At 48.1% G+C, this 27,725-nt stretch overlaps 1 protein-coding gene across 1 annotated transcript; it reads left to right on the top strand.

Moving 5' to 3' along the window:
• The first annotated feature begins 1,858 nt into the window (after positions 1–1,858).
• Positions 1,859–27,697, top strand: Mrnip (MRN complex interacting protein). The gene is made up of 7 exons (XM_006987093.4): positions 1,859–1,979; positions 4,293–4,352; positions 10,740–10,828; positions 22,528–22,597; positions 24,408–24,565; positions 25,145–25,229; positions 27,144–27,697. Exons 1-7 carry the CDS (start codon positions 1,914–1,916, stop codon positions 27,588–27,590), a joined length of 975 nt encoding a protein of 324 aa, XP_006987155.1. The 5' UTR covers positions 1,859–1,913; the 3' UTR covers positions 27,591–27,697.
• Positions 27,698–27,725: the final 28 nt, after the last annotated feature.

Below are 27,725 nucleotides of genomic sequence, written 5' to 3' on the forward strand. Positions count from 1 at the left end.
GCTTCCAGACCCATTTTTAAGTGAAGATTTATATGGTTTTTTGAGACAGGGTTTCTCTGTGTAATGGCCTTAGCTGTCCTGGAACTTACTTTTATGACCAGGCTAGCCTCAAATTCACAGAGATCCGCCTGTCTCTGCCTCCTGAATGTTGGCATTAAAGGCATGTGCCACTACATTCAATTAATTTGATGTAGCATTAAACAAAAGAATTAAGGGGAGATTCCACATCATAAAATCCCTCCCCACAAAACAAAACTTTTTTTTTTTTTTTTTTTTGAGACAGGGTTTCTCTGTGTAGTCCTGGCTGTCCTGGAACTCACTTAGTAGATCAGGCTGGCCTTGAACTCAATAGATCTGCCTGCCTCTGCCTCCCGAGTACTGGGATTAAAGGTGTGCACCACCACTGTCCAGCTGCAAAAATCAATTTCTAAATGGGTCAGTGTGACAAATGTAGTCATGTCTAATTCCTATTGTAGGAACAGGCAATGGAATTAAAGAGAAAGCCAGCTTCACAATCACTGCCTCAAAGAAATAACACATGTAGGAATTTATTTGGGAATGAAAAAAAAAAAAAAAAAAGCTCATTGCTACTTCAATACCCAGAAAGTTGAATTCACATATCCACCACCACCACCACAAAAACAACAACAACAAAAAAAAAAAAAAAAAAAAAATCACTGAGTTGAAACTAGGGGGGAAATAGCTTCATATCCTCTTTCTTTCATGACTTGTTTGCCAACATTCCATCCTACCTCCTCTCCTTTCTAAATCTTACTATCCTCACAATTACACCTGTTTTACTTATATACACATTTATTACTGACTTTGATGTATGTGGGGGAACGTGCCGATGCAGTTTTGTGTGTTTTCTTTTTTAAATATTTATTTATTTATTTTTATGTACAAGTGATCTGTTTGCATGTATGCCTGCATTACAGAAGAGGGCACCAGATCCCATTATAGATGGTTGTGAGCCACCATGTGGTTGCTGGCAATTGAACTCAGGACCTCTGGAAGAGTAGCTAGTGCTCTTAGCCGCGGAGCCATCTCTCCAGCCCTCTTCCTTTCTTTTCTGAAGTTGGGTCACCTCACTTAATATTATACTTTCCAGGTCCATCCATTTTCTTACAACGTTGAGGATCTCGTGTGTATCCCAGGCTGGCTTCAAACTCTGTAGCAGATGACCTTTAAACTTGTCACCCCGCCTCCTTTTTTGAGTGCTGAGATTACGGTCATGCACCAGCTTTAATTGAAGACAAAACAAAACAAAAACAAGATAGTTTATAACGTCTGGCATGCTAGTGAGCCTTAGGGGTAGCTACTCCGACTTCCAGAGTGGAGCATTGTCCAAGGACTGCAGTAGACGGTGGTCTTTGTTCTCAGCTGGATCTAGCAAGTGCCTGTGTTTGCAGAATTATCGGTTCTCCGGCAATTTCGGAGTTTGGCTCAAAGAAGAACTTAACAACCCACCCTGGCCCAACCCCAGCTTCTGCAAACCCCAACCGCAGCTTCCACGCCCCTTTTATCTCACAGGGGCAAGAGAAGGACGTAGGTAAAGGAGGTAGGTGGCAGCTGAGGGCTCCATCAGAAAGACTGGTTTAGAAAAACCACCGTCACTGCTCGGAATCACGGGGCCAAAGTGAAGGAAGGACCAGACGCCCAAGCACAAAGGAACACCGGCTCCTTTTTGAGGCTTGAAGGGGCCTCCGTGACCACCGAGATGAGCGGAGGTGGGGGCGGGGGGGGGGATAGAGCGGCTCGAGAGCTCGCAAGGGCGGGGCCAGCGTGGTCTGAGAGACGCCCAAGGACATGCGAGGTGGTGCTGGGGCTAGAGGGGCCGGAACCGTCGTGGGGTGGGCGGGGCCTGGGTGGGAACGCAGAGCGCAAGCGCACGGAGGACGACTGAGGCCTGTATGGCGCCGGCTCAGCAGTCTCGGGTCCTACGGTGCTGCAGCTGCCACCTCTTTCAGGCGCATCAGGTGGGGTGGGCGCCTGCCTCACCCTTTTCCTTCGCAGGATGGTGGGCGAGACATGGCGGGCCGCGTCTCGTTTGGCCAAGGGACGTGACAGCGACGAGGCTGAGGGCTGTGCTGTCACTTTACAACATGTCCCTGGCCATTTTGTTTGTGTTTGTCGTTGTTGTTGTTGTTGTTGTTGTTGCTAAGGGTTCTGCTCCGGGCTGTGGGCGCGCTTCCACCCAGCCCCGTGTGTATCATTCTTTCTGTCTTTCTTTTTCCTCCCCCCCCCCGCCCCCCGCCCCGATTCTGTGTGGTCGTTGTATAAACCACAGTAATGGTCTCTCCTGAGGCGGCTTCTAGTGGATGCTAGCTAGCATAATGGTCAGGAATCCAGGCTGAGGAGTAGCGCCCCTTACGTTGAACCTAGCCTCTTAGTGGCTCTTCTCCGTTTAATTACAGTGAGTGGACAGTTTTTAAAGCCCTGGGCTTGGGACGTTGTTCCATAGGTGGGGTGCTTACCTAGCGTTCACACTGCCTAAGATTCCCTTTATCTGGGTAGGGCAATGCATGCCCTAGGGTTAGGAGGTTTTAGCGAGTTTGAGGCCAGCCAGGAATACTAGAGACCCTATCTCAAAAAACAAACCTGAATACTATAGAAGCAGTTTGGAAGCCCTTTTGACATGCCCCTGGGTAGGTGCGGGCATCACTTGGTGCCTCTGCCTGTAGCTTTATTTGTGGGGGAATAGTCACCTCTCTGCTCACCACAGCAGGACAGTGGTTGGTGTTTGTTTTAAAGGTTTTCTTTTTTTTCCCCAGATTTTATTTATTTATTATGTATACAGTGTTCTGTTGCGTGTCAGATCTCATTACAGATGGTTGTGAGCCACCATGTGGTTGCTGGTAATTGAACCCAGGACCTCTGGAAGAGCAGCCCGTGCTCTTAACCGCTGAGCCATCTCTTCTTTTGTAACTCAGGCTGGCTCCAGGCCCTAGATCCTCTGCTTTGCTCGGCCTTATTAGGCAAGTTGCTTACTCCTGAGCTATATCCCCAGCCCCAGTCATAGTCTTGGTGATAGAGGTTTTGTTGTTTTGGGGGTTGTGGTTTGGTTTTGAGGGTGTTTTGAAGACATAATTTCAGTATTTACCTTAGATTGACCTCCAATTCCTAATCCCCCGCCTCAGCCTCCCAAGTACTTAAAGTACTTAAATTACACATTTATGACTCCATGCCATGCCAGTCACAGCAGCCTTATGAAGCAACCCAGATCTCTTTGTATTGTTAAGCATAACATTTCATGACATTTCTTCAAGCAACTTTGATATTGTTATAAATTTAAAAAAAAAAAGATTTATTTTTATTTTATGTGTAGGAATGTGCCTGCATGTGTGTCTGCACCATGTGCAGCCTGGTACCCACAGAAGCCAGAAGAGGATGTTAGATCTCCCAAAGTTGGAGTTACAGACAGGTGTGAGATGCCACATGGGTACTAGGAACTGAACTTGGGTCCTTTGGAAGAGTCACCAGTTCTTTTAACCACTGAGCCATCTCTCCAGCCCTGTTATGGAATTTTTTTTTCCTTGTTGGAGATTAAATTCAGAGCCCTGATCGTACTAGTTGCCACTGAGACACTTCCCCATCCCTGGAGTGTGTGTGTGTGTGTGTATGTGTGTGTGTGTGTGTGTGTGTGTGTGTGTGTGTGTGTGTTATAAGCGTGTTTGTGTGCAGGTGCACATGTGAAGGCAGAAGGGAACATTAGTTCTGCTGTCATCCACCTTATTTCTCTGATATGGGGCCTCTCCCTGAACCTAGGCTGGCAGCTAGTAATCCCTACTGATCCTGTTTCCACCTTCAACAGTCCTGGGAATACAGGCTCATGTGGCTGATATGGGGTCTCTCTGATATGGGGCCTCTCCCTGAACCTAGGCTGGCAGCCAGTAATCCCCACTGATCCTGTTTCCACCTTCACAGTTCTGGGGATACAGTCTCATGTGGCTGCATTCAGTTTTTGACATGGGTGCTGAGACCTGACATCAGGTCCTCACACTTGCTCAGCAAATGCTCTTACCTACTGAAACATCTCTCTAGCCCTCCGTTTCTTTCTCTCTTTTTCTTTTCCCTCCCTCCCTTCCTCCTTTTTGGACCCTCAGGTGGCAAACATCTAATTGGTGTCATACAAATGACAGTTTTCCCAGCACCTACCTATTAAATAGTACATCCCCACACACACCTAAAATTCTACCTTCGGGGTTGGGGGTACAGCTAAGTTATTCTGATTCATTTCCACCTTGTTGTATGCAACTGTCTGGGCTAAAATTTCTGAAATTTCATTGCAGGTGAAAAAGAGTCTCAAATGGACATGCAAGGCGTGCGGAGAGAAGCAGTCCTTCGTGCGGGTGAGTTCTGACCAGCCTCACTTTCCACAGCCAGCATCCTTTTCTCTCGCAGTCCAGAGAGCTGCTGCACCCTGGGTTCCTTCCTCCTGGAACTGCCTGGGTGGAGCAGTGCCCAGACAGGTTCTGTCCTTCACTTCTTTGTTCAGCAAGTGTTTCCCGAGAACTTTCTGCGTGCCGGGCACAGGGAGACAATAGGAAGTAGGAACGTTGTCAGAGTTACACTCACATGTGCTTGTGTGGAAGGAGAAATAAATAATTCACATGTGCACACACACGTACATTCATAATTTAAAACTAGACGAGCATCTTGAAAACACAAGGGCACGTAAGAGAACAGGAGTGCCTGGAGAGATTTGTCAGTGGTTAAAAACGCTTGCTGCTCTTGCAGAGGACCAAAGCTTGTTTCCCAGCACCCACACTAGGCAGCTCACAGCCGCCTGTAATCACAGAATGTCAGACCTAACTAGGGGAGAGCAACAGTATGTTGGGGGGGGGGTAGAGGTGAGGGCCATGGGAGGGAGCAGACTCAGTAGGGGCACATGGGAGACTGTGGTTTGCAGGGCACACCTGTGAATGTCCCTGTTTTAATGCACTTTATTTTCATGTGGCCTCCAGCACATTTCTTCAGATCTCTGCATACAGACCAGCATAAGTAATTTGTTAGCACACATCGCCCCAGGTCCTGTCCTTTCCTGAGCCCTTCACTTGCCTGCTTCTCCTTAATGCTGCTTTCCCACCTCATCTCCCCTCAGTCTCCTCCTGCAGCCACAGTGGCTTCCTTTCTGACCTTGAAACAAACCCTGTCCTCCTAGGACCCGGTGTTCACTATTGGCCCTCAACTCTTAGTTCCCTGATGGAAGCTAAGTGTGCTTGTGGGTGTTAGCCAGCCCACATCGAGAGTCCATTGGAGCAGAAGCTTTGCTTGTTTTATTCATGCCCAGTGCACTGCCCTGTCCACAGTGAGTGCTGCACATAAGCATCTGTTGGATGAGTAGGTAGATAACAATCCCACAATGATGGGCGCATTGACTGTCATTTTCATTGTGATTTACAACTCCGCAATGACGGTTTTCATCCACTTGTTCTTCAGTGCTGGGGTTGAGCCCAGGGCCTCATGCATGCTGGACAAGCACTCTGCCACCAAGCTATGTCCCCTGTACCTGCGGTGGACTGCCTCTTGGTTCATTTGACCAACTGTGCACTATTTCCTTAGGACAGAGTCCCAAACATGCATTGCTGTCTTAACAGTTATCTTTCCAGAAGATTCATTCAGTTGACGTGACAGGCAGAGCACTTTGGAGAGCTGAGGATGTGAATCACTTGGTAAGAGTGCTCATCTAGAATGTATGAGGCCTTGGATTGATCTCAAAGCGTGTTGTAAAACTGGATGTGGTGGTGTGCACACCTGTAATCCCAGCCTGTGAAAGGTAGAGACGGGAGGGTTAAATGTTCAGAATTGAGGGGCTGGAGAGGTGGCTCCGCAGTTGAGAGCACTTGCTGCTCTTAAAACCTGGGTTTGATTCCCAGCATCCACATGGTGGATTACAACCGTCCATAACTGCAGTCCCAGGAGGTCCAGTGCCCTCTGACCTCCAAGGGCACTGTACACACAAGTGGTTCACAGACACACACTCACATAAAATGAATTGTAGGCAGGTTTTCTTTTGGGCCACCAACCAGCTTCCAAATCAAGATATGGAGACTTACTAGTTATAAATGCTTGACCTTATCTTATGCTTGTTCCATTAACCTGCTTCTTTTCATCTGTTTTGTCTTGGGGCTTTTTACCTTTCTTTCATTCTGTCTGTCCTACTCTATGTCTGGCTGGCCGGCTCTCTCTTTCTCCCTTGTTCTCTTCTCTCATTCTCTCTGGAGCTTGATTCCTCCTCCTACTTATTCTCTCTGCCCGCCAGCCCCGCCTGTCCCTCCACTGCCTAGCTACTGGCCTTTCAGCTTTTTATCAGACCAATTAGGTGCCTTAGGCAGGCAAGGTAAAACAGCAACACATCTTTACATAATTAAATAAATGCAGCATAAACAAATGGAACACACCTTTACATAGTTAAAGTAATATTCCACAACAGTGAATAAATTGAATTTTAGAAAAAAAAGTTCAAGAGCATCCCCGGCTGCATAGAATGTTCCGGGTTAGCCTGGGCTACATGAGACCTTGTCTTAATAAAAGGGAAAAAGGGCGGTGGTGGTGTACACCTTTAATCCCAGCACTCAGGAGGCAGAGGCAGGTGGATCTCTGTGAGTTCGAGGCCAGCCTGGTCTACTGAGTGAGTTCCAGGACAGCCATAGCTGCTACACAGAGAAACCCTGTCTTGAAAAACCAAACAAACAAACAAAAAGAATATGTTAACAAGGTGACAGGTGTCAGGAAAAAATGACAGAACTTTGCTCTGAAAATCTGCTAAAGCAAAATTGTGTGTTCAAGACCTTCTGTTGATGCTCACTGTTTTAAAAAAAAGGAGGGGGGGAGGTTGGAGAGATGGCTCAGAGGTTAAGAGCACTGACTGTTCTTCCAGAGGTCCTGAGTTCAATTCCCAGCAACCACATGGAGGCTCACAACCATCTATAATGAGATCTGGTGCCCTCTTCTGACCTGCAGTCATACATGCTGTATACATAATAAATAAATAAATCTTTATTATAAAAGATTCTATGTTTTATATATATATAATCTATATAATAAAAAAACAAAAAAAATCATTTATTAAAAAAAAAAAAAAAAGGCTAGCATCATCCTGTCCCCTGACTCTCCCCATCCCTCAGGGTTTCTTTAGGCCTTTCCTGTTTCTTCAGCACACAGGATCATACCCTTCAGGAGATCCACAGAACCACACCCTCAGCCAGCGGGGCTAACCAGTATGAATCATGGAGTCCTGGGAGGAGCAGTGTGATTGACACATTCCCATTTCTGGGCCGGTCAGCTGAGATTCAGCTCCCAAGATAGGGGCTGCCTCAGCTGGGTAGGGGCTGCTGCTGCATGCTTAAGTTCTCCAAGAAGGCAGACTGCGGGGCATGCGCAGTGGTGCTTGCCTATGGTTGCCAGGCAGCTTAACATAAGGAAGTTGTTTCTGTCCCCCAGGAGAGGACACTGGGAGTGGTGGGGTGGTGAGGCTGACATCCTGTTATTCCCTGAGGCTTATCTGCAGCTGCCTCCAGCCAAAGGCGCAAGAGCATTGGAGAGCTCCCAGGAGGCTTCTCGGGCCAGGCTCAGAAGTAGCTGACATTGCAATAGAAAGAGCTACTGTTAAATCCTTACATACCAAGACAGACTGGAGAATGAAGTCTAGTTTTGTGTCTCCATAGAGAGGATGCGCCTCAGTACCCAGTGCTACTCAACTGTTACACAAGATGCAGGTTATCGGCTGTTTTTAATCCTGCCATCCCCCTGTGCCCAGCTCCTCTCTGCCTATCTTCACTTGAACATGCTGCAGACAGACCACGACTGCTGTGCCAGTCAGTGACCTCCATGTTGCTAAACATAGGTCAGTTCACAGTCCTCACAGGACAGCTTATTGGCAGAGTTTGCCGTGGGTTGTAGCTTCCGCCTCCTTAAAACATTTCCTTTTGGACTTGCAGTTTGTCTGCTCTTAGCTTCCAGGCTGCTGTTTTGGTCTTCTGGTTTCCCCATCTCCCCAACTTCTAAAAGCTAAGCTACACTGGACTGCAAGCTTCCCTACCTGGAGAGAGATGCCGCCCTGGGGAGAGATCACTCACAAGGGACTAGGATCCAGCTCAGTGGTAGAGCCTGGCACGCAGAGTGGAGAAATCCTGCAGATCCCAGGCCTGTCCCGAGCTCCTGAGCACTGCCCCACTCGTCTCTCTCCGGGGTATCTCAACTCGGGTTCACTCCCCAGCACCGCACATTTGAAAACTGGGACTTCATGAACCTGCTGTCTCCACCGTCATTCCCACACTTCAGCGTCAGGGCTCTCTTTCTTGTTTGGCCTGAATGCCTTGCCGTCATCCTTAACTCATTTTTCTTTCCCAGTCTTTTGTCAGCTCTGCCTTCAAAGCAGATCCAGAGTGGTCTCCTCTAACCAGTGCCTGAGCCAACCTCTTCCTTGCCATGCTGTTCGCAGCAGCTTCCTAACTCACCCCTCTATTTCTGTCATCTGGTCTCTTCCCAACACTGCAACCAAGGGGATCCTCTGGAAACATTCTGTGTTAAACAGGGCATGGCGGCGCACAGCTGCATCCCAGCACTCAGGGAGGAGGTCAAAGCCAGCCTAGAATACACGAGTCTTTCAAAAAAGAAGAAGAAACAAAAGGTGCTGGGTTGTATCCTCCCTCGGCTCAGAACCTGCAGGTGGCCTAAGTTCCTTTTTTGTGAGGGGGAGTGCAGACTGAAAATAGGGAGTCTCTTGTTCAAGTGGCAGGGAAAAGAACCACTCCAGGCAGAAACTTCTTATGGTTTTCCAGAGGGAAGAGATTTGCTGGGAAATGAACCCAGGGTCTTGCACAGGCTACACACGTTCCACCCCCGAACTAGGCACTCAGCCTCAAGCCTTCTTTTTTAAGTTTAATATCTTTTCTTCCCAAGGCAACAATTCAGATCACTAGCATGAGTTTTTCTATTGGCCTGTACACTGTGCAGTGCCGGTCTGAAACACAAACAAGAACTTAGTACACGTCATCAGAATTACACAATCCATCCTTCACAGCTCATCTGTGCCTGAGCAGCGAACAGGCTGAACAGGTTAAACTCAGCTGTTTGGGTTCTTTTGTTTGGTTTTGTTTGAGACAGATTTTTTTTTTTTTTAAGGAAGCAATAGATCTTTTTTTTCTTTAAGATTTATTTATTTATTATGTATACAGTGTTCTGCATGCCAGTATGTCTGCACACCAGAAGAGGGCACCAGATCTCATTAAGTGGTTATGAGCCACCATGTGGTTGCTAGGAATTGAACTCAGGACCTCTGGAAGAGCAGCCAGTGCTCTTAACCTCTGAGCCATCTCTCCAGCCCCAGACAGAGTCCTGCTGTGTAGTCCAGGCTCCCCTCAGCCCTGCCGTGGCCCTCCTGTCTGCTTCTGAGTGGTGGACTTAGCATCATGTGCTGCAGTGCCCTGCTTTGCTATCCGCTGTTCTGATCTCACCGCTTTCGTCCTGGTCCAGATGGAAAGCCTGGCCTCCCCGGGGCTACGGTGCCACCCACCTTGCAGTGTAGACATCATACACAGAGTACGCTTGGCCCCAGTGAGCTCCCACACACCCAGAGTCCACAGGAATTCTTTGGCCAGCATGCATTGAGAACTCCATCTGCAGATATGGTGGCAGGGAACAGTGGGCACTTCGAGCCTATCTCCTCTGCTCACAAACATGCCCCCATGTCCTATTGGGCTTCACCTGTAAACCGCAAGTTCAACACTCAAATCACAGCCATCCCTCAGTATCCGTGGAGGTCCTTCTATAGAGTGGCATGTAACGTCTGCGTATCCTTAGCATGCTTTCTTGAGGGATGAGGAATGGGATTATTATAGTGCCCAGGTGATCTGGAACTCCTGTCTCAACTGATCCTCCTGCCTCAGCTTCCCAAGTAATTGGGACATACAGGCTCATGCCACTACCTCCTTTGTACTTGTTTTGGGGGGACACAGGGTCTCTACATAGCTTTGACTGTCCTGGAACTCACAGAGATCCAACTGCCTCTCTCAAATGCTGGGTTTAAAGCCCGCCCCCCCCCAGCTCCTCCAGTGTACTTTAAATCGTCTTAGGTGACTTATAATGGCTTATACAGTGTGCATGGTGTGTATGGTGCTAGGCTACACTGTTTCGGGAACAATGACAAGAGAAAAGTCTGTACCTGTTCAGCGCAGACACAGACTTCCTCCTGAGGTCTTTCCAACTGCAGTTGCTTGAATCCCCAATGCAGACTGAGTTTGGCTCTGATGAGGTCAGCACGCCAGTGGGATGGTTAGGAAGACCTGAAGTTCCAGAACCCGTTTGCTTTTAAACCCCTTCAGAACCTGGTGATGGTGGGGCATGACTTTAATCGCAGCACTCAGGAGGCAGAGGCAGGTGAATCTCCGAGTGTGAGGACAGCCAGGGCTACACAGAGAAACCTGTTTCGAAAAACAAAACAAAACAAAAAAACTTTCCAGAAAGAGTGGTCAAACCTCTGCATTCGTGTGTGGGGGGGGGGGGGGGCGGTTTAGAGACAGGGTTTTACTGTGTCCTGGAACTTGCTCTGTAGACCAGGCTGGCCTCTGCCTCCTGAGTGTTGGGATTAAAGGATGCTCCACCACCTCCTGGCTGACCTTTGTATTCTTAACACTGCCTCAAGCTTTGCAAGTACCATCTAAAATGTTTCTCACCATTCTGCTAACACTTTTTTAATGTTTCCCGTTTTTTTTGTTTTTTTTTTTTCCTCTCAGGCTTACGGTGAAGGCTCTGGTGCTGACTGTAGACGCCATGTCCAAAAGCTAAATCTGCTGCAGGGACAAGTGTCAGAGCTGTCACTCAGGTACAGTGTTTCGAGAGGAGTGGTGTTTTTCATCTTGTTTCCATCATGAGTGGAGGGTGGGAGTTTACAACGGATAAATCCCTTATAAGTCCACGTGCTACAACATAGCTGATTTAACACCCTGAGCAATCCTCTCAGTGAAAATAGCTAAGAATAGCCAGGCAGTGGTGGGGCCTTTAGTCCCAGCACTCACGAGGCAGAGGCAGGTAGATCTCCAAGTTCAAGGCTAGCCTAGTCTACAGAGTGAGTTCCAGGACAGGCAGGGTGACACAGAGAAACCCTGTCTCGAAGAACCAAAAAAAAAGAAAAGAAAGAAAAAAGGAAAAAAAAAAAACAGAAAAGTTTTTTACAGGCTAGAAATTTTAAATTTTTATGTATTATTGTGTCTGTGTGTCTGTGCAAGTTAGAAGACAACTTTGTGGAGTTGGTTCTTTCTACCTTCGTGTGGCTTCTGCAGGTCACTTGGGTCTCCCTGCTTGCAGGGCAAGTACCTTTACCCCCTGAGCCATCTCAACAGCCTTTGGCAAGAATAGTTTAGATGCGAGCCGCCTGGCTAGCAGGAAAATGGGGAGCCCTAGGAGCTCAAACATGAAGTGAAGTCAAAATCCACAGAAGCAGCAACGTTGCAGGGGACTGGACTCTGGAGCTGACAGGTGGATGTCTGAGGGGCGTGAGAAACAGTGGGCAGAACAGAAGGCCTGAACTGTGTGGGACTCAACAGGGGACTGGCCTGCGTGGATTTTGAGATGGAGTCTCACCATGTGGCCCTCTGTGTGGCTGCAACACCGTCCTTACTTTATTGAGACTGGCCTCAAACTCCAGCTCCTCCTTCCACTGCCTCCAGACCCTGAAATGACGGAGGGAGGGTGCCATCACACCGGGCTCTGAGGACCTCCATAAACAACAGCTCAGTCCCCAGAGGCTTATCCACTGTTGCACAAGTGAGCTCAAGGGCACCCGCTGTGCGACAGGGTGCTGGCCTGGGTCACCTCGGCAGTGGCCGAGGAAGTCCATCCCCAAGACTTTGACACGCAGGGAAGCCTCCCTCAGGCTTCACCCTTTCTTCTCACCCTGAAAAGCCTCGTGCCCAGAGTTTATTTCCAGTTAGCTCGGGCAGTGGAGGTCAGTGCAGCTCTTCTCTGGAGAACCTGTCTTCAGCCTGGGCCTTGGAGAGCTCCCACAGACAAAAGATCAAAGAACAGATTGCAGACTTTCAAAGTGTTAAGTGTGCTCAAGGAAGCGTGTGAGCATGAGCATCAGTCAGAGAAATCAGACCCCCACACACTTTAGAATATGCATTATGATGGGCGATGGTAGTGCACGCATTTAATCCCAACGTTTGGATGGCAGAGGCAGGCGGATGTCTGTGAGTTAGACGCCAGCCTGGTCTACAGAGTGAGTTTCAGAACAGCCAGAGATGTTACACAAAGAAACCCTGTCTCAAAAAAGCAAAAAGCAAAAAACAAAAACAAGCAATATATATACATACATATGTATGTATGTATTACATACTTACTGTGGTCAACCAATAACAAAAGGCAGGGAGGGTGGGGCTGATAATCTGAGAGACTTAGAAATAGCCAAGTGAAGGCTAGATATGGTATGTGTGCCCATAATTCTAGCACTGAGGAGATGGAGGCTGGAGGATCAGAAGTTCAAGGTCATTTTTGATTACATAATGAGTTTGAAGCCAGCCTGAACTACATGAGACCCTGCCTCGAAATAAAGAAAGCACCTAGCTGGACAGATATATGGTTGAGGTCCAGAAGGCTCACCAGCCACTGACTGGAGTCTTCCTTCCCTTGGGATTAGGATGCCCCCCCCTCCTGGCACATGGGAGTTCTCATCCCTCCCTGTGGGCCTCCTCTCATTGCGTGGTCTCAGGAGCCCTCTGAATCCTGCCCTTGGGATTTTATGTAGAGTGCTAACGAGCTGGCAGGAAGTCCAGCACAGCTGTCGGCATTCCTCCTTCTGTGCATGGGGACATGACCCTCCAGATTTGTAGACAATATGCATAGCTCTAAACAGAAAGGCAGGCCAAGATTCGAGTTGCTGTGACCCACCTTGGGAAAGGGAAGTTCTGGTCTGGATGGTACGGATGGACATGGTGGTGGCCGCGGAAGCAGGTGACACAGCTCTACCTTCCCGGCTGCAGCCCTGAGTTCTTTCAGGTGAAGCTAGGATTCTTTTTGTCTGTTTGTTTTCTATTTTTTGAGACAGGGTCTCTTTACATAGCCCTGGCTGCCTTGGAACTCACTCTGTAGACGAGGCTGGCCTCATACTCACAGAGATCTGTAGCTAGAGTTTTCCGCCTTGCCCACAGTCAGGACAAATCTTTGTCACCCGCCAGTCCCACAGCCGCTCAGACCCAACCAAGTAAACACAGAGACTTATATTGCTTACAAACTGTATGACCGTGGCAGGCTTCTTGCTAACTGTTCTTACAGCTTAAATTAATCCATTTCCATAAATCTATACCTTGCCACGTGGCTGGTGGCTTACCGGCGTCTTCACATGCTGCTGGTCATGGCGGTGGCTGCAGTGTCTCTCCGAGTCAGCCTTCCGCTTCCCAGAATTCTCCTCTCTCCTTGTCCCACCTACTTCCTGCCTGGCCACTGGCCAATCAGTGTTTTATTTATTGACCAATCAGGGCAATTTTACATACAGACCATCCCACAGCAGAGATCCGCCTGCCTCTGCCTCCTGAGTGCTGGGAGTAAAGGAGTGCACCACAACTCCCACAGAAACTGGGATTCTTGGCCTTGCCGCAGAAAAAGACTCAGGACAAATCAGTATGGAAGAAATGGATTTACTGGGGGAAAAAAAAAGTTTTTCCAGACCTGGTGGTACATGCCTTCAATCCCAGCACTCGGGAGGCAGAGGCAGGCAGATCTCTGAGTTCGAGGCTAGCCTGGGCTACAGAGTGAGTTCCAGGACAGGAACAGCCAGGGCTTCACAGAGAAACCCTGTCTTGAACAAAAAGAAAAACAAAAACGAGGTGGAGGGGCGTGCTAGGGAGAGAACAGTGCACACCCGGGACGTGGTGCTGTCTCTCCAGTCCTGCTTACATGACTGAGAAATAACCATAATCTGGTGGCTTCTGACAGGTCACTGCTCAGAGGGTTTTTGTAGCTATTCTTTTAGTAAATGACTTCATGGGGTGGTTTCTGAGGAGGGTAGAACCAGTTACAGCTGTTAAGATAAAAGCATAGTCAAGGGCCGGGCATAGTGTCACATACCTTTAATCCCAGGCAGAGGCAGGTGGAGCTCTGTGAGTTTGAGGCCACCTGGTGTACGTAGCAAGTTCTAGGACAGCCAGGATTACACAGTGAGACCCTGTCTCTTACCACCACCCCCAGTCCAAAAACCCAAACCAAAACCAAAAACAACTCATAGATAAGGGGTCGAAGGAATCCAGCTGTGCTAGGCCACAGAGACTGAAGGTGTGGTGTTTCTTCATTGGTTTTTTTCTGTTTGTTTGTTTGTTTGATTGATTGATTGATTGATTGTTGTTTGATCAGAGCTGCAATGTGTATGTACAGCCTTGGCTGGCCTGGAACTCCTAAATAGCTGCCTCTGCCTCCCAGGTGTTCAGTTAAAGGTTTGGACAACCGTGCCACCCTTAAGGCATGTTTGTACTGTAGACAAAGTTCAAAATCTTGTTTGTAAGTCACAAAAAGTTAAGGTTTACAGCTGGAAAAGAGTAAACTCAAAGGTACACTTTGCTCTTAAGATTGCTTTTATTTGTTGTTTGTTTTGGTTTAGTTTGGTTTTTGGTTTTGGTTTTGTTTTGTTTTGCTTTGCTTTGAGACAAAGCATCACTGTATAGCCCTGGGTAGCCTGAAACTCACTATGTAGACCAGGCTTGTCTCAAACTTACATAGTTCACCTTCGTCTCCTGAGTATTGGGATTAAAGACATGGGCTACCACACCCTGAAACATTCTCATTTGAAATATCTCTACAAAAGCGAATATTGTCTTTACACAGGTAATATGTAGTGAATTTTGTTATCTCAGAATCCTCAGGTCTCAGACTTGGATGAGGCACTCTTTCTTCTTGTCCCCTTAACATTCTCTGTATCTTGTTCTGGGTGAAACTGCATTTGGAAGTTTGGTGGTGTGGGTGGTAAAAGAATTTACAAAGGGCAAGAAAAGACAAAGAGAGAATTGACTGTAAAACATTGAAGTAGAGGGGAGTTCCTGGGGGAGGGATCATGGGACTGAGAGGGAGTGGGAAGTTCTCTAGCAGTTGAGGGGCAGTTACGTGTGTGAGCTCTGTAAGCAGGTGGACAGGCAGGTGTCGCGCTGTCTTAGAGTAGTGAGTTTTACAGTGGGGGAGGTCAGGCTCTGGGTGTTCCTGTACCACACTGCGAGTCACCAGGGATCCAGCTTCAGATGATCGTGACTGCATTGTTATAAGTGGGAATAATGCTCTTACTTTTGGCCTTTCATGTCTACATTTCCTTCCTGACAGATGAGCAAGGTCATGAAGAGCAGGCTTCTGAATCTCCAGAGCTGAGTGGGCTGGAGCTGCTCCTTAGCAAAAGATCAAAGGGTCCCAAGGTCTTATGACATAGACACTGGAAAAGCATTTGCAGAGGACAGTAGCTATTGCAAGGCTAGACTGTGACATCATTTGGAGACCTAGAAGTCCTTTGTGGCAAGAGACAGGCCTCACTGGAGATAGCAATTGTTAATGACCCTGAGACAATACCATCTGGACTTTGATGGCCTGAAAAATTCCAGAAAGTTGAAGTGAGATCCAAACCACAAAGCAGAATGATAAACTAAAAAACCACTGTGGCCAAAATAGACCAAATGCAGCCAGCAAAGTTCCCCAGGAGCTGAGCTGTCCCGGCCAGGGGCTGATGAACTTTGGAAAAAGCCAATGTGACAAGGTATTGAAGGGTTTGGGAATGGAAGCTATAGAGCAGAATAAGAAGTCCTGGGAGAGGGCAGACAAGATGGCTCAGAGGTGAGATGCTTGCTTTGTGAGTCTGGTGACCTCAGTTCCATACCTGGAGCCGCGGGAAGGTAGGAGAGAACCGACTCCACGGAGCTGGCTGCCTCTTCCATGTGTCTCCCCATCATGCACACACTTTTTTTTTTTTTTTATTTTAAAAAGAGATCTTACTAGAAGGGTAAGAGGGACCAGTTGTGGCCATGTTTATTCAAACCGTGGACAACTGGCCATGATGAAGAGAGAACAGAGCCTGCCATGGAGGGAAAGCCCCATGCATTGTGGGAGAGCAGAAGGCAAGAGCCTACTGTTCCATGGGGAGCAGAGAATTCAAGTTTCATTTTATTTTCCTGTAGGTCCCTATGATGGAAAGAGTCAATATAGGAGACAGATGCAGATAGAGGACTTTCGTTTGGTTGGTTGGTTTTGATTTTGGCTATTTTTACAATAATAGAAGAAACAGAGAGGCGGTTATTTACCCAGAGGCAGACATTTTCATTCTGATGGACAAATAGAACATCTTTTTTTTTTTCTTTGGTTTTTCGAGACAGGGTTTCTCTGTGTAGCTTTGCACCTTTCCTGGGACTCACTTGGTAGTCCAGGCTGGCCTCAAACTCACAGAGATCCACCTGGCTCTGCCTCCCGAGTGCTGGGATTAAAGGCGTGCGCCACCACCGCCCGGCGGACAAATAGAACATCTTGAGGGGACTCACTGCAGTCAAGGAGAGGCTTGCCTGGCAGAGCACAGTAAGGGTGAGCGAAGACCTGTGCAGACATCTGGGGGCTGGCAAGACAGCTCTGCAGGTAGGAGCTGGAACTGCCCCACAGAGTGTCTGAGTTCCATTCCCAGCACCCACATCAGGTGACTCACAGCCACCCATCATAACTCCAGCTCCAGGAGGATCCAAGCATGCACAGGCACCAGCACTCACGGACATGTACCCTACCCTTTCCCAACACACATTATTAGAAATACAAATAAATCTTTTTTTAAAAATCCACTTCCCGTTTGGATAATTCCAAAATCAGGATCTGCGGCTCATGACTTACTTTCCAGAAGTTGACCTTTGGGGTCCCTTCTAAATTGTCACCCAATGTTCTGTAGGTCTTTAGAAGCATCAGGTCTCTTGGCTGACCCAGGTCAGGCTACAAGTCCTAGTCAGGAGACAGCAGAATTTTACTTTGTGACATTACTAGTTATTTTATTTGGGTGTTATACTTTCCTTTTGGGCTTTTAAGACCAGGTAGATGCCAAAAATTAACCTTTTATTTATTACTATCTTTTAAATTATTTATAAATAATTTAACGTTGGCTGGCCTAGAACTCACTATGTAGCCTGGGCTAGCCTGAACTCACAGAGACCCACCTGTTTCTGCTTCTCAAGTTCTGGAATTAAAGGCAAACTCCACCACTCTTGTCTATTTAAAACAAAACAAAAGTCAAATCTCCTTAGGGATTTGAGGAGCCCTGTTTGTTTTAATGTCCCCTCCTCCCATTATGTCACCTGTTGGGAAGCGGGAGGATGTGTTGGCCACGCGGCTTTCCCTGAAGCACAGGGCACATTGGGCCCTCCATTGACTCTCATTGACGAATATGTACTGGTTAGAGTCCTTTCTCAGGTATCTCCATGACTTCTCTGATCAAGAAGACGAGGACTTACTGGCCTTGTAGAGCTGCTTTTAGGGACAGTCCTGTCATTCCTGGAGCCCTGGCTGGCCTTAGAGAGGGAGCCCCCAGCAGAGCCTGTCCTTCATGACACCTTTGTCCCCGTTGGCTCAGACCGCCAAGCTTTGGTTGTTGAACACCCAGGACAGTGTTGTCAATCTTGAAGAAGAAGAAGGAATGGACTTTAACTTGTGTAACATTTAGTTAAAGCTTAGAGAAAAAGCAAGTTTTAAAATAAAATTTGAACTGGGTGGTGGTTTAATTCTAGCACCCAGGAGGCAGAGGCAGGTGGGTCTCTGTGAGTTTGAGGCCAGCCTGGTCTACAGAGTGAGTTCCAGGACAGCCAGGGCTACACAGTGAAACCCATCCTGAAAAACAAAACAAAAAACAAATAAATAAATAAATTTTGATTTTATTAACTCATTTTTAAGTAGTTAAAAGCCTGACAAACTTGGCAGAAATATGATTATTTTGATAAAACATAAAATCTGGGCTAACAGGATGGCTTAGCGGGTAGAGGCACTTGCCACCAAGCCTGACTATCTGAGTTCAATCCCTGGGACCCACACAGTGGGACAAGAAGAGACTCCAGGAGCAGTTATCTGACCTCCATATGCTTGCCCCTCCCCACAAGCAAAATAAATAATAGATGCAGAAAAAGAAAGCATCAAATATTTATTCCTTGGCTGTTACCAAAAGCAGATCGTTATCTTAATAGAATTTTATTTATTAATTTAAAGAGCCTAGATTATAGTTTCACATCACAGTACTAAATTCTGATCTCGGCAATTTTAACTTGAAGTTGTTATACATCTTAAATTGTTAGCTGTTTGCACGTCATTCTTGAATGGAGTAGTTCTTAGGCAAACTTCACTGTCAGTTGGAATGTAAAAACAAAACGACTCACAAACATTTTTTTCTTCTTGGTTGCACATAAGCCCAAGAATTACAGAATGTTACATTCCAGCAAGGCCAGCCAAGATAACAAAAGTTCCACATTGAATGACCTTCAGTTAATGAAATTATCTTAGGAGAAAAGGCAGGAGGCAGAACAGAGAGAGCCAGAGAAGAGATTTTTAAACATTAACCCCGTGACAGCAGTTGTAGCCTCAAAAGTTCCCCTGAAGAACTGGGAGGGAGAAAATGGTGGCTTTGGCTGTGGCTCCAGTGACATCAGGCTGGACCCAGAGCCCTTGTCTTTGTACAGAATTTCCTTCCTCCCTGGAATGAAGGCCCCGTGGCCCTGGGAACCAGGCCTTGAGTGCTGTTGTGTGGTCCTCTAGACTTTACTACTGTCTTTTGTCCGTTAGTGGTCCCATTTTTATCATTTATTGATGTGTGCATGGTCCCACTATCAAACAGGAAATAAGGTTGTCTTTAGCTTGTGCCCACAGTATGCATGTGTGGGGGTCAGAGGACAACTTGGAGAGTTGATTCTCTCCTTCCAACGTGTGAGTCCTGGGATCAAACTCAGGTCGTCAGGCTTGGCAGCAGGTGCCTTTGCCCTCTGAGCCTGCTTACCAGCCTTGTACTCTTTTTTAGCCAGAATTAAGACAGCCTGGGGGGGGGGGGCATAGCCGTGACAGTCCCCATAAGGGAAAGGATAGTGTATTGGGTGTCTGGATAGGCATGACCATTTGGGGTGCTTGGCTTTTCCCAGAAGGGCTTCTATCTTATCTGCTTATCTCCCAAACACATAGCAACCAGAGTTTTCATAAGAAGTTTTTACAAAAACAAGTGAGCATCTGGCAGTTCTCAAGGCCCCACCACTGGTACCAGAAATGTTGGGTAGCAGAGATTACCCAGGGGTTATAGGCACCAGCAGAGAAGGGGAGGTAGAGCCGGGAGAACCCCCATGTCAGAGGAGAGAAAAACAAGGATCCCACAGCAGAGGAAGCAGTCTAAAGATTAGTACAGGTCGTGTAGGACATCATGGATGCTACCACACTTCACCCTACAGAGTCCTGTGCCCTAAGCTGGGGCACCCCACAGAGCACCCTTACCCTCATGAAAATGAAGCCAGGTCTCACTTTGTAGCCACCCACTATTCTGGAGTCATAGTGTCTGGTTGGTAAGGCTCAGCCAACCTCACAGGGATACTCACAACCTAAAACTTGGCTCCAGATCAGTCATGAGAGGATGAGTCATGGAGAAATGAAAGCCTGGTCACCAGTATGCCTGTCAAATCAGAAAGTCTGTTGGGGGGACCAGGGCGGCCTACAGGGCCTCCCACCTCCTGCTTCCTCCCACTCTGGAGAACAATAGTGGTAAATGCCAGAGAGAAGAGAGAGAGGTGAGGGTGGAGGCGATCCCCAGAAGGAAGAGAGGAGCCCCACACTTATCCGGACCACAGCATATGGCCCTCCTTTGCTGGTCCGATTCAGTTCGTTTCCAGATGTCTTCATTAGGCATCATAGGTCACTAGGAGGCAGGCTCCCAATGATTGGGACCTGACTGTTGAAGGGTGGGGACTTCACTTGCATTTTTAGCTTTTATTATTATTATTATTATTATCAATTAATTAACTAATTAATTAAATCTTTTCTTTGACCAATGTTTTTTTTATAAGTTACATACTTTCTTTTTTTAATATTTATTTATTTATTATGTATATAGCATGTATGACTGCAGGCCAGAAGAGGGCACCAGATCTCATTACAGATGGTTGTGAGCCACCATGTGGTTGCTGGGAATTGAACTCAGGACCTCTGGAAGAGCAGTCAGTGCTCTTAACCTCTGAGCCATCTCTCCAGCCCGACCAATGTTTATTTTACACATATGCAGTTGTACCATCTTTTGACTACACACTAATGTAAAAATACTAGAATTGTATCTTCATCTTTCCTGTCACTCAGGACTCGTCCCCGTCTTCCAGCAGAATCTGTGATTGCCCTCTTGAAGTGGAGGCCATTCCCAGCATGCTCATTCCTTGACATCCTACGTGTGGCAGAATAAAGTGCAGGGCGCCGTGCGTTCCAGCCCCACACTTACGTTCACGGACACTCGTGTTACTGGATTGCGTTCAGTATTTATATTAGGATGTCGTGTTCTGCCATTTCCCATTTTATTTCGCTTTTGTTCTTGTGGCAATTGAACCCAGAGTCTTGTGCATACTAGGCAAGTCCTTGACCTCTGAACCACACCCCCAGTCCTTCCCTTTAGCCTGTTTCTGTATTTAAGTGGATTTCTTATATAGCAAATACAGATGGTCCCTAACTACAGTATCCCAGGTTAGTTTGTAGCTTCATGTTTAAAATCCTCCGGTGTTTGCCCGGCATTGGCATAGCTGGTTTTTTGAGGCCCGCTGTACTGATTTTCATAGCAGCTGCACTAGATTACACTCCTAATGTCTGAGTAAGTGTGCTCACACTCCTAATGTCTGAGTGAGTAAGTGTGTTTACACTCCTAATGTCTGAGTAAGTGTGCTTACACTAATGTCTGAGTAAGTGTGCTTACACTAATGTCTGAGTAAGTGTGCTCTGTGTCTCTTTCTGTGCCTTTTGATGAGGTCTGAGTTTTGATGTCAAAGTCCTCGGTCCTTCCCCCGAGAAGGTGAAAATATTTTTCATAAACTATCCCTTTCCCTCTTACACTTGGTCTTGAGTCCACTCTTGTGTTGAATGTGCTCATCCAGAAATTTTGGTAGACACGTTAGATCCTGTAGGTATGTTATAGGTTAGATCTTACAGTCTTTTTATCTCTATGTTTTAATCTTGCCTCAGGAGAGCCGAGGATCCAGAGTTAAAACCCAAGTAAATAGATCACAGTGCCACAAAAGATTAAATTCAGCCGAAGAGAATTAGTGGGGTGGGGGTCATACTCAGTGGTCATGTGTAACATGGGAGAGGCCCTAAGTTCAGTCCTGAGTACAGAGAGAGAGAGAGTGTGTGTGTGTAAAGCAGTAGTCAAATGATAAGAGCAAAGCATTTTACAAAATCAGAGTTAACATTCTTAGGCAACACAGTAAACGTAAAACCATTGTTCAGTCTGCAAACAGCAAAATTCTGTCTGTGGGAAATTCTACAAGACTACCAAACCCAGCTAGTTCAGCAGTATCACATGAGTTATGGTCATAGTCAGCATACAGAATGGAATTGCTTTCTATATGAATTCAAGGAACGCTTGGGAAAATGATTTTTTTGTTTGTTTTGTTTTTTGTTTTTTCAAGACAGGGTTTCTCTGTGTAGTTTTGGAGCCTGTCCTGGATCTCGCTCTGTAGCCCAGGCTGGCCTCGAACTCACAGAGATCTGCCTGGCTCTGCCTCCTGAGTGCTGGGATTAAAGGCGTGCGCCACCACCACCCAGCCTAAGGAAAACATTTAATTGGGGATAGCTTACAGTTCAAAGGTTTAGTCCATTATCATCATGGCAGCATGCAAGGCAGACATGGTGCTGGAGAGGTAGCTGAGAGTTCTACATCCAGATATGAAGGAAGAGAGAGTGTCACGGGGCCTAACCTGAGCATCTGAAACCTCAAAGCCCACCCCCAGTGACACACTTCTTTCAACAAGGCCCCACCTACTCGACAAGACCACACTATCTAGTAAGTGCCACTCCCTGTGAGCCTGAGGGGGCCATTTTCATTCAAACCACCACACCCACTGAGCCATCTAGCCAGCCAAACTCTTGGGTCGATCCTGTAGTAGGTATTTTCTACATATGGTGTCATTTTGTCTTTAGAGCCCCATGAGAATTACTGGCTTCTTTAGGCTGGGGAGGTGACCAGTTGAGGTGCCCATTTAGAGTGAAATTTGGGCTCACTAGAGAATATGTGGGCACTGTCTAAGGTAGGTAGACGTGGCTGGCCTCTAACCTCCAGTACTTGTACTTAGACGTTTTACCCAGCTGTCCAGCCCCTCAGTCACAGGAAGCAACCACTCTGCCCAGACCTCCTGAACTGCTGAGAAGTGACTGCCTCCCATGAGAGCAGCAGGCTATGCCTGTGATGCCCAGGATGGTCCTGGCCTTGCCAGATCCTCCTGCTCCCTTGCTTCCACCCCCACCACCCACCCCACCCCCGTCCTACATCTTCCTGGTGCTTTCCCAGGGTCATGTTTGCCATCTTCCCCTAAGGTCTGTGGACAGAGCTGCAAGTGAAGAGGAAAATGCAGGGCCTCAGCAGGCTGAGAACGGGAGTCAGCAGGTAAGCTAATGCATCTGTCCCCACTGCCCCTGGGCTGCTGTGTGAGAGTTCCTGTCAAGTATTGCCAAAGGACAAAATTAGCAGACATTTCAAGACCTCAGTCGGCTTTGTTTACTGGTGTAGAATCAGGCAGAACTTCAGTCCATAAAACAGAACGAGTGTTCGTTCAGTGAGCTGAGCAGATGCTTGATAGACCAGACAGCCGTGGAAGAAAGAAAGTGAACAGAAGGTAAACTGGCATGTCAGGTGACTTCCCTTGTGAGGGGGACAGGGAGACAGAACTACAGGGAGTGACTGATGGGCTCGGTTCAGCCTGCTCTGGGGGATGAGCGTCGGCTCAGAGAGAGTAGCTGCCTCCGTGCCCATTGATAGCAACTTGTTTGGGCCACTGGGCCACTGTCTCTCTCCTGCTCTCCAGTAATTCGGTTCCAAGTTAGTGATGGAGACTTTTTAGCACAGGTGACTCAGTTTTGCTTTTTGTTGTTGGTTTTTCGAGACAGGGTTTCTCTGTGTAGCCCTGGCTGTCCTAGAACTCACTCTGTAGACCAGGTTGGCCTCAAACTGTGAGATCCACCTGCCTCTGCCTCCCGAGTGCTGGGATTAAAGCTGTGCGCCACCACCGCCTGGCTCAGTTTAGTTTGGGGTGTTGCGATCTAAGTGTTAGTAGTATTCATAAATCCTTTGCCTCCCATGCTCAAGGCTGGGGATTCAGTGGCCAGCAACAACCAAAGTCATTTGTTCAGCAAATGCTTATTGCAGCATCCAAATGACAGACACTAGTGTGAAGCTACAGGAAACAGAGGTGTTTGCCCCTGACCTTTGCAAAGGGGTGTAAACCATGACGTGGTCTGTGGTCTGGACTTTTCTTGTCTGCTTAGAGAGCCCCTGACCTTCACTGGTTTTGCTGACTGGTTTCGCTCTGCTGCTTCTCCCCTCTTCCCTCTGTCCTGGAGCATACCTCTGCTAGGGTGAGGATGCTGTGAAACATCAGAGCTTCATGTTCCCTCCTCAAGAGCAGGAGGGGTATCCAGTGTTCTCTGTCCTTGGAGCTTGAAGGGAGGCTTATAAAATAGGTGCTCAGTCAGTGCCGGGACAGTGACTGGGTTCTTTTGTTTGTTTCTTTTTGTTTTTCGAGACAGGGTTTCTCTGTGTAGCTTTGCACCTTTCCTGGAACTCACTCTGTAGTCCAGGCTGGCCTCGAACTCACAGAGATCCACCTGGCTCTGCCTCCCGAGTGCTGAGTGACTGGGTTCTTGACAGACACCGTGTTTTATAACCAGGATGCTGTGGTCAGAGGGAGCACTGACTGTCAGTGTGGTGTGTGCAGACTCTTGCTGCCCACCTGCAGCTATGACCCCGCTCTGCTCATGGCTCTTTGCAACTCCCTCATCATCAAGCCTTTGCTCATCATGAAAGTCCCTGGGTTGGGGAGTGTTGACATTGGAAAGTTTGTGACAAGTTGTGTCCTGCTGGGCCTGTGTACACGTACATCCTTCTAGAGCAGCAGTTCTTAACCTGTGGGTCTAGACTCCTTTGGGGTTGCGTATCCGATATTTACATTTCAATTCATAACTAGCAAAATTGCAGTTTGAAGGAGAAAGGAAATGGTGTTATGGTTGGGGGTCGCCACAGCAGTAGAAGGTGGAGAACCGCTGCTCTGGAGCCTCAGGGCAGCTGTGTCTCCATTGTGCTCTACTTGAAGTCCTTCTGGTGATAACGAAACATGGTCCCAAGAGCTCTGACCTAAGGTTGTGGGTTGGACTTGGGCTGCTCTCAGACTCTGAGCCTTATCCTCTGTTCTGACGCTTAGGCACCATCTGAGCCCCAGGAGTCCCGTTGGCTGAAGTATCTGGACAAGGGCTGTGAGGATCCGGAGCCGGACAGAGGAAGAGCAGCTCTTAAGACACAGCCCTCAACCAGTGCCGAGTGGCCAGATCTGCCCCGCAGTCCAGCCCGACCCAGGAAGAGGTGCTAAGCGGGTCTCATCCAGCCATTCCCATGCCCGCACTGGCTCCTGAGGGCTGGGGTGGGGGTGGGGCGGTGAGCAGCTCCTAAAAGTCACTAAGTGGAGCTCCTGTGTTGTAGGTCAGCGGGCAGGCAAAGTGGGCTGCAGCCATCGCTGCTAACCCTCAGACTGCGTGCTGCTTGACACAGAGCGGAAGGCTAGCTAGACTCCCCTGGATGCCTGTAACTCCAGTCCTGCGATGCTGATGCAGGAGCGCCGTGAGTTCAAGGCCAGCTGTGGAAGCATGGCCCAAGTAATCGGTGGGCCTGGGGGTTTTTACAGGAGGTTCTCCAGATCTCCATGTGTCAGTGGGTTTCCAGAGAAACTTCCCTAGGCTTAGGATGCTGCAGGGCTCTCAAAGGGCCTAAATTACAATTTCAAGTAAGACTATTCTAACTATAGACCAGAGAAGAGGCGTGGACGGGCTGTTCCTGGATGTGGTGTAGGAACCTGTGAAGGATGAAAAGATTCCTGTCAGGCCAGCAGACCTCAGTTGCTCAGTTGGATGAGAGAACTTAATGATAGTACTTTCTTCCCTCCAGGAAATGGAATCAGAGCACAGGGCAGCCTCCACGCAGCCTGCATGTCCAGGACTTGGACAGTGTTAGGGACAACTTTGAATGCCAGGTCAGTGACCATGGAGTCTGCCTATGATTGTATGCATGTCTGTATACACATGTGGACACACATGTGCAGTGTTAGGACTTTAGGCCAGGGCATGTGTGCTGGCATGAACATTGCTACTAAGCTACACTCCAGCCTCATGGAATTTGTTTGGTTTTGTTCTTGGAGACATGGCCTTGCCACATTGCCAAGACTGGCCTCAAACTTCTGAGCCGAGGTCATACTCTTCCCTATGCCTCGTGAGCAGCGGAGACTGCAGGTACAGGCTTGGATAATATATTTCTTCAGTTATGATATCTACTTCCTTATGTATTAAAAAGTCCAACTTCCAGCATGGGATTGTCTTTTCAGCTTAAAGCTGAGGCTGGGCATGGTGGCACATACCTCTAATCTCAACACTCTGGAGACAGAAACAGATGGGTGTCTGTGAGTTCATAGCCAGCCTAGTTTACATAGCAAGTTCCAGGGCCCATGGTAGACCCTGTCTTTCCCCCCCAAAAAGGCCAACTGCTGAGCCAGGTGGTATACACCCGTAATCCCAGCACCCAGGAGGCTGAGGCAGGAAGAGCATGAATTCAAGGCCATTCTGACATACAGCAAGACATCATCATGGTCTTCATCCCCTGAAGTTAACTCACAGCCAGGAGCATCATGAGACCCACCTAAGGCTGGCCAGTAAGGTTTGCAGCAAGACGTTTTCATCCTGCAGAGTGGAGGAACTCTGGTAGCCGGTCACAGTAGAAGTTGCCCTCGGTTTCCGTCCAGGACCGCCTGTGCCAAAGCACTGCTCACTTTATAGACTCCAGGCCCGCTATACGGGCAGCGTGGCTGAGTGCAGATTCTGTTTTGCACTGCTATAGAAGACTTGGAATGAGGGCTCTTGTTCTTTCTCTTCCTCTGCCCCTAAGCGGTTAGCTAAGGCCTGCCCAGCTCAGCCTCAGGCTGCACGCAGAGCATGGCACAAAGCCAAGATACAAAGTTTAATTTTCTTTTCCAAGATAGGTTTCTCCATGTTACCAGCCTTGGCTGTCTTGGAACTCGCTCTGTAGACCAGGCTGGCATTGAACTCAGAGATCCACCTGCCTCTGCCTTTCAAGTGCTGGGATTAAAGGCGTGTGCCACCGCCACCACCCAACCCAGAGTTCATTTTTGATGTTTATTGACCTACCTAGTGATCCCAGTAGGTGTGAGTCCCATTGGCGCAATCATAGTGGTGGGTTAGAGAGCCTTTACCACAGACACCCTAGACCAAACTAACCAGTCAGTGTCCAGTTTCACCCACCTACGTTGTTGTAGAGGAACTAAGACTTTTGAAACCTCAGTGAGTTCACAGCCAGTGCAGTGGTAAAGCCAAGGTCATCAGTCAGGGTCACAGTCTCCTCAGCATTATCTGAGCCGTCAGGATGCAAAGATCCAGTGCTGCTGTCAAATTCCTTTGTAAGCAGTGAAACCCAGTTTCCTGTGTATCTTTGGTTTCTGAGCTGGAAGAAGCCAGGCCCAACACCTTGTCACATCCCAAAGCCCTGGGTGCAGCCACCTGGGCTCCTGAACCTCAGTCCAGCTTTGAAGAGGTGTTCTGACCCAGCTGGGAATCTGCAGGCATGACAGATTGCATCTTTCTAGGTGGTGGGTGTCTAGGCCCCTCCCTGCTCACACCTCCTCATGGGGACTGCTGACCTGACCAAAGCTTCCCAGGAGATGGGCCGCTCAGGATGTCTCCTGTATGTGAAAGATGTGGTTGGTCGGTCATGGGATTGATCAGATCAGGGTAATAAACTTGCACTTGTTAAACCTCACAATAACAGCATGTTCCTAGCCTGCAGGGATTAGCCAGCCAGCAGTTGTGAAGAAAGCACAGGGTTATGCTGATGGTCCTGCCCAAGCTGAACAGAACCCTTTCTCTGTTTCTTTTTTCAGGACTCCACTGGCCTGTTTGGGACAGAGCAACAAGGCAGCAGCCCTGCCCTCAGGACTGCAAACCACATCAGGGAGCTCGGTTTTCCAAGATGGAAACTACCAAGTCCTGTCCTTCAGGTCAAGACCCAATCTTCTCAATGGGCACGGTTTCTCCTGTCGCCTGGCAACAGCTCACATGTGGATGGGAACCCATCAAGGCCTCTGCAGGGGAAGACTCCAGGGGAAGGCCACTTCAGCAGGGCACCTGCCACTGTCCAGTCTCCTCACACCACCCACTCCACCACACCCCAGCCAGAGAGGCCTGGCAGTGACACCCCAGAGCAACCATGGGCCCCGGGGTCTCCTCAGGCAGAGGGTAGGCCCTTGGCTCAAGGGGCGGAGAAGGCCCCGTCAATGCAGCTACACAACCTCTTTACAACTGGGGAGGACTTTGAAGATGACCTGTAGCCTTCACTGAGTCAGGTGTGATGGGTCCCTGTATGCCAGTCCTCCATGCCACAGACGGGAGTGCTTTAGAACAGATAACCCAACAATAAACATGCCTGCCTGTCAAACACATTTCTCTTGTAACAACAATAGAAG

This window comes from Peromyscus maniculatus, chromosome 8, assembly GCF_049852395.1.
Source record: "Peromyscus maniculatus bairdii isolate BWxNUB_F1_BW_parent chromosome 8, HU_Pman_BW_mat_3.1, whole genome shotgun sequence".
NCBI classification, from domain to species: Eukaryota; Metazoa; Chordata; class Mammalia; order Rodentia; family Cricetidae; genus Peromyscus; species Peromyscus maniculatus.